The sequence below is a fragment of the Ursus maritimus genome, unplaced genomic scaffold (genome assembly GCF_017311325.1).
Source record: "Ursus maritimus isolate PB19 unplaced genomic scaffold, ASM1731132v1 scaffold_20, whole genome shotgun sequence".
NCBI lineage: Eukaryota > Metazoa > Chordata > Mammalia > Carnivora > Ursidae > Ursus > Ursus maritimus.
Window position 1 is genome coordinate 55279512 of NW_024424453.1, and position 9293 is coordinate 55288804.

At 45.9% G+C, this 9293-nt stretch overlaps 1 protein-coding gene across 1 annotated transcript in view; it reads right to left on the reverse strand.

The window, feature by feature from the left end:
• Nucleotides 1–4410: 4410 nt before the first annotated feature.
• Nucleotides 4411–9293, reverse strand: part of SUSD5 (sushi domain containing 5) — a 68333-nt gene continuing 63450 nt past the window's right edge. The window contains exon 6 of the mRNA XM_040636610.1: nucleotides 4411–5714. Coding sequence (XP_040492544.1) covers nucleotides 4411–5714 — 1304 coding nt within the window. The remainder of the gene's footprint in view (nucleotides 5715–9293) is intronic.

Consider the following 9293-nt stretch of genomic DNA (forward strand, 5'->3'; position numbering starts at 1 on the left):
GTGTTGTAATGAGCTCTGTTTTCTCAGGTCCCTGAGATTTCTGACAATCGTCTAGCAAAGCAGAACCCTCACCCCAAGGAGTCTGGGATCTTACTCAGCAGAGGGGATCCGTGTTAGCCTCGCGGGCCGAGGGCCTTTTCAGGAGATGGGGGCTCATTCCTCTTTCCAGGAAGGTTCTCTTGTAGAGGAGATCTGGGATCCCACTTAGAAAAACATTTGGGATCCGAGGCGTGCTTTTGATCTAAAGAGCTGGTCCCTTGCTGCCAACATTGGAGAAGTGGTAAAATACGTACTGTTTCAAACAAGGACCCAACACCTCCAGGCATGACCGCTAACAGCTCCCACGCTCTGTGCACGTCAGCAAAGGGCAAGAAAGGAGACCAAAGGCCAAGAAAGCAGGTCAAAGAGTGAGGGACCAGCTGGGGCAGCAGTGGAGGCACGGCCTGGAGCCTCCCAACAGCGGCAGTGTGAAGAGAGGTGGGGGTATTGGGTGTTCGTTGGCGTCGGCCCAGGAATCCACAGGATACAGCGGAGAAGTAACGGATTGAGGAGGAGGGGAGATGGAGGGATTCAGAGCTTGGGAAGCCTTGTGTGGGATGGAGTGCTCTGAAGTGGGTTGTGAGGGAAACCAGCCTTAGCCTATCACATGGCTGCTCAGGAGCACGAATGATACCGAGTTGTCCCCGCTGCAGGCAGGGAGGCAGGTCTGAGGTATGCCCATGGCAGTCAGAGCTGCAGGCTGCCCTGGGGGTGACGGGGTAGGTCTGACTCCTGGGGGAGGAACTCCCATCAGGCTGAAGGCAATCCTCTGGATCAGAAGGTGTTTTTGAACATTTTAGCAGCCAACATTCAGGGCAGCTGGAGGATGGGTTCACCTGCAGAGCGAAGAGGGTCTGGTGGGGCGCAACAGTGTCCATGACATTGAGGAACCTGGGAAGCATGCATGGCCTCCTGGAGGTCGGAGAAGTAAAAGGGGGCATAAGGCAGGTGGGATTGGTGCTAATGTTCTCTGAGCTGCCTCTCTCCATTTGTCTCTCCTGATCTCTTTTTCAGCCTGCCCTGCGCCCCAGGGGCCTGACCCTTTTGGTCGACATTGCCTGGGCTCCCTCACCCTCTGACTTTGGGTTGCCACTGGGACGTGCTGGCAAGAGATTGCAGGGTGAACCCTGCTTCCTTCAGGCCACTGTTGGACGGTGGCTGTGCTTCCCTTGAGGCCAGAGGTTTGGTCCCGAAGAGTCGTTCCTGTCACCAAGCTCTCCTCCGGCCCCTTAACAGGTCTCCAGCACCCCTGCATGTTTCTGTTAACCCTGCCCGTGCTTTTATGACTGGTCTCTACGGCTAACTTTCTTGAATCATCCCTCTGCACGTCCAGTCAGGAGAAGGAGGGTAATCAGCTCTGGACTGTCAGCCCTGCACACCCATCACCTACGCACCCTGTGAAACGCGGAGTCCAGGTCAGCAGGTCTGGGGTGGGGCCCGGGATTCTGCCTTTCTAGCAAGCTTCCAAGTGGTGCCTGTGCTGGTGGCCCAGGAACCACACTGAGCATTGATCCTGGGCTTTCTGTCGTAGTGAAGGGGCTGGTCTCCGGGTGAGGTGAGGAAGAGGAAGGGAGGCAGGGGGAGGGCCAGGAGCTGTGCACACATCCCTGAAATCCTGCTGCAAGAGGTGGTAACAAGGCGGAGACTCCGAGAGGGTGGTCTTAGAGCAAACAGGAAGACATGATTTTCAAGATTACTAGAGACTCTTTCTTTTTAAACCATCATGATGTAACCTGGATATAAAATACATTTGGCAACTGTTTGGGGGGAATAATTATTTATTTTAAAGATCTCAGAAGCTCTGTGTTAATGGACCATCCGACCCTCAATTTTCATGAACATTAAAGGGTTACCAGCCTCAAGACATGCATGATGACATGTAATTTAGGTTTACAAATGTTTTCATCATTCCCTTTTTAGATCCTATAACATTAATTTACGTGACAACAAATCAATAAAAACTTAAAAAGTGATGTGTTGCGTTTGTTTTCATGTAGTTCATGTCTACAAAATAATACATTTACATGTATTAATGTATCTGTAATAAATTTATTAATACATTTGTATTACCATTACCTATTTTTGTGTTGGTATTAAGTCAGTGTTCTTGGGTTATTACATAATAATTGAATAACACAACCCCGATGTTGAGATGGAGGTTATTTTATATAGTTAAAAATAGAAAAGTTATCTTGTCATAGATTAGAAAAGAATCTAATTTATAAATATGCACAGTCTCTGGCTTTTTTTCTGTCGTGTTTTGCTTTGGCTACATGCAGAAAGTATTTCGGTCCTATTTTAGATTTCATCTGACGCAGAGGTATCCCATCATAGCTTCAGGACTTCATTTCACCCAGTAATGGGGACTGGGGTCTTTGATTTTGCTGCACTGCATTTCTCGCTACTTAGCCTATTATTTGTCCAAAGCTTGCACCGGAAAGAGGTGGCAGGGTGGAAAACATGTTATGCAAACTCCTTCTTCCTTAGGTCGAACACCACCACCAACTTTTCAGTTGTAAAGATCAGGGTTTCTCTCACGCCCCAAAAAACCACGTTGGACACTGAGTGTCTCAAAATCCATGTACGGGCTTCATCACTTTTTACCACTGAAAACGATTTCTAAGAAGGTGACTCACGTTGTAAAACGTAGTTTCCTTTCTGCGCACGGGAGCCCCCTGGCGATAGCGGCTCCGCAGCGTCGACTGCGGCCGCAGGTGCACGTAGCGGTGCCTGACTTCCGCGGGAGGCGGGGCCGTGTTGCTCACCTTCTGTGCTTCCAGAGCCTCCGCTGGCTCAAAGCCCGCAGTGTTTATGACAAAGCCATGGTTCTCAAACGTGAGTGTGCGGGAGACTCCCCTGCAGGGCTCCTCACGGCACAGATGGCTCAGCCCCACCGCCGGGGCTCCTGCTTCGGGCTGCGTTGGTACTGCTGGTCTGGGGACCGTGTTTTGAGAGCCGCCGTCGGACACGTGCTGAGCCATCCTAAGATGATCCAGATCCCATGAAATGCGTTGCTCCACAGGCAGGAGGAGTCCATCCGGGGCTCATAACGATTCCGTGGAGCTCCCAGTTGCCACAACGGAGTACAGAAGAGGTCAGCACAGAGCATTTCGTACTTTTTAATTCCTCGGCTTTCCCATCGAATAGGAACCCATACTTGATATCCTAGTCCTCAAGCCTCTTAAAACATTGTTTTCCTTCTATGTCGTTCCCTCTTACTTGGGTTCAGAGAAATGGTTAATCCTGAGAGAGGAAACCAAAAACTGAGTTTTGTTAGTTCAACGAAAAAGTCTATGACATTCTTAGGCACAGGCTGGTCAAGGACAACTAGGCCACTGCTTCCAAGAAGAAATGGTGTTTACAGGTACAAAACTAACCGTGTTTTTATTTTTTTCTTTTCTGTTTCAAAATATTTATTTATTCATTTGAGAGAGGGAGAAAAAGAGCATGTACTTATTTATTCACATGAGAGGGAGAGAGAGAAACATCCTCAAGCAGACGCCCTGCGGTGCATGGAACCTGATGCGGGGCTCGATCCCAGGACCCAGAGATCATGACCAGGGGTGAAATCAAGAGTCAGACGCTTGACTGAGCCACTCAGGCGCCCCTAAAACTAACCTCGTATTTTTTAAAAAACAATGGTCTGTCCTACAAGATGGAAGGAACAAAGGTGGATGTGTCTTGCTACTCCTCACCACCCCCCAAAAAAGCATCAGTCCTAAATTCTCTTGGAGTTCTCTTTCTTTCTTTCTTTCTTTCTTTCTTTCTTTCTTTCTTTCTTTCTTTCTTTCTCTTCTCTCTCTCTCTCCCTATTTCAACAATTAGGAACCTCAAAGCTTCTAGACTGTGTCCTGATTCTCGGCTCAGTTGCCCTCACAGCATCACAACATTAAAGGGGAATAGCCCATTATTTTTCTATGTCCCGCCACCAAAAATTAAATATCTCTATCCTAAATAACACTGCTTTCAAGTGCTCAGTTTATCACACTTTTTCTAAAAATTTCAGGTCGGGAGTTATTCATTTTTTTTTTTTAAAACAAGGGAAACAAGACAACAGCGTGATGAAGTGAGAGGTAAGTTTTGACCTCACACTGGAATTAGGGCCTGAGCACAGGTCTGGGATCAGCACAATACGTTCTAGGGCAGTTGGTTAAAGAGATATTGATGCATGTGATGATGCCACCAAAGCCTTCTTGTCCTGCCAGGTGCCTCCAGAGACACTTCTCGGCCTGTAGAACAAAGACCTGAGAAAAAGACAGACAAGCCCTACTCCACTTGTTTCATGCTCTAGTGAATTATCAGTGTTTAGCAATGAGATGTGGCAGTTTCTTTTCCTCCTAATGGCTTCGGGAGAGCCTGCTCTGCAAGTGGCTAGACCTTCTCCATCTCAATCTGCTGGTGGTAGTGCCGAGCCTGCCGTTGGCCAACGTTCAGCTTGTACACAGAGCTCTTGTGCTGGCACTTACGGTGGCCCCACACTGCCCCTACACCTGCCAGGAGCAGCAGCAGACACAGGACAGTGACAATGGTGGCAATGACAGGGCCTCTGCTGAGGCTGGGACACCCATCCCCTACACACGGTTCCACAGTTGGAAGCAGCTCCTCACTTGCACTTGGGCCAGGGCTTTCCTGTCCCAAGAAGTCCTCAGACAGCAGGTATGGGAAACTATCCTGGACCTCAGGAGCAATGGTTTCCACTGGAGTCTGGGTGGCCGCCATGATAGTTGAGGGAATGTGATTCGGCATCTGCTGGACAGCAGTTGTCACTGTCTCCAGGGTAGAGCTGGTGAGTTCATAGGGTAGGGTGGCCATGGGAGACTTCTCTGTGGCAAACCTCCAAGGAACAGTTGACTGGTACCTACTCAAGTGACCATCAGCCTTGCTGGGACTCTCAGTTTCAGACACGTTTATTGGTCTGAGAGCCAAAGCTTCTACCTCTAGTGTTGGAGATGGAAGACCTGAACTACGGGTCATGTCCTCACTTGGTGTGAGGGTGGTACTCCCGGGCTTCTTAACTTCTACAGGAATGGGTTGATTGGGAGTAACTGGACCCCTTTCTTCCAGTCCTACAGACACATCTCCCTTGTCCCCATCTTCTTCCTCTTCCTCCTCTTCTGCCTCTATCTTCCTCCAAGCCCCATCGGTCACAGGGTAGCCATCTAACCAGGACTCATCACTGCTGCTCACCATTGGGTCCCCTGTCCTGCTGTCAGTCCTGCCCACAAATGGCCCTGAGGGACCTTCAGTGTTGCTATAGATCACCCTGGCTTCAGGTTCACCTGGAGCTGGTGTTGGGCTACTATGGTTGTCTCTAGCCGGAAACGGCTTTTTGGTGCCATCATTCATCTCCTTCTCCAGCTCAGGCTTGTGGAAGTTCCCAGCAGGAAACCAGAACAAGTACTTCTGGTTTAGCTGGGATCCTGGCAGGTCCGTGGGGACACTGCTTCCCGCGGTGAACAAGCCTGTAGTTGGCACAAAGGCTGTATCCTGGGCTATGTTTTCTCTCCCCACAGAAATGGAGACCAGACGGTCCTGTTTTGGAGCCTCCTCAGAGGCCTTTCCTGGACCTCTGTCCTCCTCTGCCTCTGTCCGGGAGTCCTCCATGAGCTCCCTGAATGACACGGATCTGTCATCCGGGAAATTATCCTCGTAGTCAATATGTGCCTCAGCTGCATCTGGAAGGGGAGAAGGAAACACCTCATTAGGTCCAAGGTTACAGAGCCAGCAGGGTAGAACATAAGAAAAGGAAATAAAAAGCATAAGGACTGGAACAGATGAAATAAAGCTGTCATTCACAGATGACATGACTGTGTATCACAGACAAACCCAAAGAATCTACATATAAACTGTTACAGTTAATATGTGGATTTATCAAGGACACTGGGTCTATAGTCAATGTAAAATATCAACTGTATTTCTATAAACCAGCAATATACAGAAACAAAAATTTTAAAGGACACCATTTGCCATAGCATTAAAAAAAATCAAACACCTAGGAATAAAGCTAACAAAAGATGTGCAAGATTTGAACATGGAACGGTAGAGAATATTGCCAAGCAAAATTAAAGATCTTACTGAACGAAGGGATATATCATGATCGTGTAATGGAAAGCTCAAAATTGTTAAGTTGTCGACTCTGTCCAAATTGATCTATGCAGATTTAATACAACCCTAATAAAAATTTCAGGCATTGACAAGCTGATGTTAACATTTATGGAAATGCAAAGAACCAAGATTTCTTGAAATCTACAAAATTGCCAAATTTATTCTACAACTGGAGTACTTTTTAAGACTGTGGTATTGGCACAAGGATAGATAATTGGATTACGTTAACTTTAAGAACTTGTGTTTATCAAAAGCCACCATGAAAAGAGTTAAAATGCAAGCCACAGACTTGAAGATATTTGTGACACATACAATTCCCAAAGGATTCATATCCAGAATTCATAAAGAACTCCCACAAATCAATACTAAGTAGGCAGAAAAGCCATAGAAATTTGGCAAGATACGTGAATTGGCACATCACAAAAAAGATATCTAAGTAGTCATTAAACATGTGTACAGATACTCAACCTCATTAGTAATAGAGATATGCTAACTACAGCCATAAAAATATGCCATTCCATAGCACCACAATGGCTAAAAGTAAGCAGACTGACAATATCTAGTGTTAACTGGTGATAGCTAGTGTTTGGGCACCAAAGGACATGCACATGAATGTTCAGAATAACCAAAACCTGGAAATGATTCAGGTGTCCCTAAACTGCAGAACTGTTGTAAATCATAGCGTATTTGTACAAGGAAACTCTGTACATCAATGAAAATGAACCAACCATTACTTCTGACAAGGACATAGATGAATCTCACAGCCATAATGTTGAGGAAAAGAAGCCAGACACAAAAGAACACACTTTGTGTGATTCTATTTATATAAAGTGTAAAAATAGGCAAAGCTAAACTATGATGTTAAAAGTCAGGTTGGTGGATGGAGAGAAGGGGTAATGACTAAGTCTCAGGACAAGCAGGGCTTTGGGGATCCTGGCAACATTTTACTCGATCTGTGTGGTGGCTAATTTCTTTCTTTTTTTTTCTGATAGTTAATTGATCTGTTCCCTTATGATGTGTATGTATGTTAAGTAAAAACGTCTTTTAAAAACACTGATTTGCTCTTTGTAAGACTGCTTGAGACTATGCTGTGAAATATTCTAAATCCAGCCGAGTAAGAATGAACAAAAGGCCCCACAGTTAGGAGACCAGAATGTAAGGACAGCAGGTCAGGAAGGCTCAAGGAGCTGCGTCCTGGGAAGAGAGCAGCCTACTGGGCTTTCCCCATTCTCAATGGTCTTTGAAAGTCAAGTCGTACTGGAAGTCATACTTGGTTATTAAAACAGAAAGGCTCCCTATGACATTGCTATATATTAAGAAGTATGTTTAGTCTTTGCCCCTGGTTCCTGGCACAGAGCTCCTAAAACCCTTGGAATTCCCTAAGCAATGGGGGTGATAAGAACATCTTTTGTTATTCATAACAAGCTCCTTTCAGCCTTACCTGAATTTATGCTAATGAGATGACCCCTAGATAGCATTGGGATGGTGGCTGGTTACCAGAGCAACCAACCAAGTGATCAGAGGATTGGAACTTGCAGCCCTAGCCTCTGACCTCTGAGGAGGAGGAAGGGGGGCTGCAGGAGGAGTCCATCACCAATGGCCAGGATTGAATCAATCATGCCTAAATAATGAAACCTCCATAAAACCCCTGAACTACAGGGTGAAAAGAGCTCTAGGTTGGTGAATGCATCCATGTGCTGGGAGGGTAGCTCACCCCAATTTCAGCGGGACAGAAGCTCCTGTACTCAGGATCCTTCCAGACCTTGCCCTTTACATCTCTACATCTGGTTGTTCTTCTGTATTCTTTATAATAGCCTCTATAATAAATTGGTAAATGTAAGAAAAGTGCTTTCCTGAGTTCTGTGAGCTTTCTAGCAAATTACTGAGCCTGAGAGGATGGTCGTGAGAATCCCCAGTTTATAGCTAGTTGGTCAGAAATACAGGAGGCTCAGGATGGAGGATTGGCGTCTGAAATGCGGGCAGTCTTGTGGGACTGAGCCCTTAACCTATGAGGTCTGCACTAATTCTGAGTAGTTAATGTTAGCATTGAATTACATTGTAAACACTGCGTCCAGAGACTTGGAGAATTGGTTGTTGGTGTGAGAAGTGTTCTGTGGGAAGAAATACATCTTAGTAGTCTTTTCCCACTTCACTTTGCAACTTGGAAAGCACAAACTCAAAGAGCTCCAGAACCAAGGTCTGGATAGAGTGCTGAGGTGTCATGGGGTACGCTCCTGGGCTCTGAAACTGGATTAGTGGGCATTTGGCTTATTTCTTACAAGTCTCTATATTTTGTTTCCTTAATGTGAGTTATGAATTAATTTAAAAGTTCTTTCTGTTCCGTTCCTAAAATTTAAGCCTATGTGCTTTGTGTCTTCAGTCAAAAATGCAAAAATGGTGGATAACAAACAAACATCCCTGATAAATGTCAAATGCATGTCATGTTCTATGCTTAGAAAAAGATAGCTGAGGAGATCCTGCTGGCTCAGTCAATAGAGCACATGACTCTTGATCTCAGGGTTGTGAGTTCGAGCCCCACTTTGGGTGTAGAGATTGCTTAAAAATAAAATCTTTAAGAAAAAGAAAAAAAAGAAAAAGAAAGAAACGAAAGAAAGAAAAAGGGGAGGAAGGAAAGAAAGAAAAGAAAACAAAAGAAAAAAGAAAAGGAAGGAAGAAAGAAAAAAAGAAAAAGAAAGAAAGAAAGAAGAAAGAAAGAAAGAAAGAAAGAAAGAAAGAAAGAAAGAAAGAAAGAAAGAAAAAGATAGCCTAGAAATTATTTCAGGAGACCCTTCCACCCCATAATGTCCTGTTCACAATCTCTAGACAAAAGCCACATCGATGGCGGGACCATGCTTAGGAGCAATACAGAATTCCAACACAAGCCCCCAGGGTCTGGGCCTGGCTCCCTGCACACTCACTGCTCTGTCATAATGCCTCATTCTCTGCTGCACTGCCATTCCAAGTACTGTAGTCACCTACTCCAACAGTCAGCAAACTTCCCCGAGTGCCCACTAACTGTCTGATACTGTGGTGAACAGGACAAGCAGTCCCAGCCCTCAAGGAGCATAGGGGATGGAATTCCATGGGCCGGAGACCCACCAGGTTGAATTGCAAAGCTTTTGTATGCGCAAATTCTCACCCATCCTGCT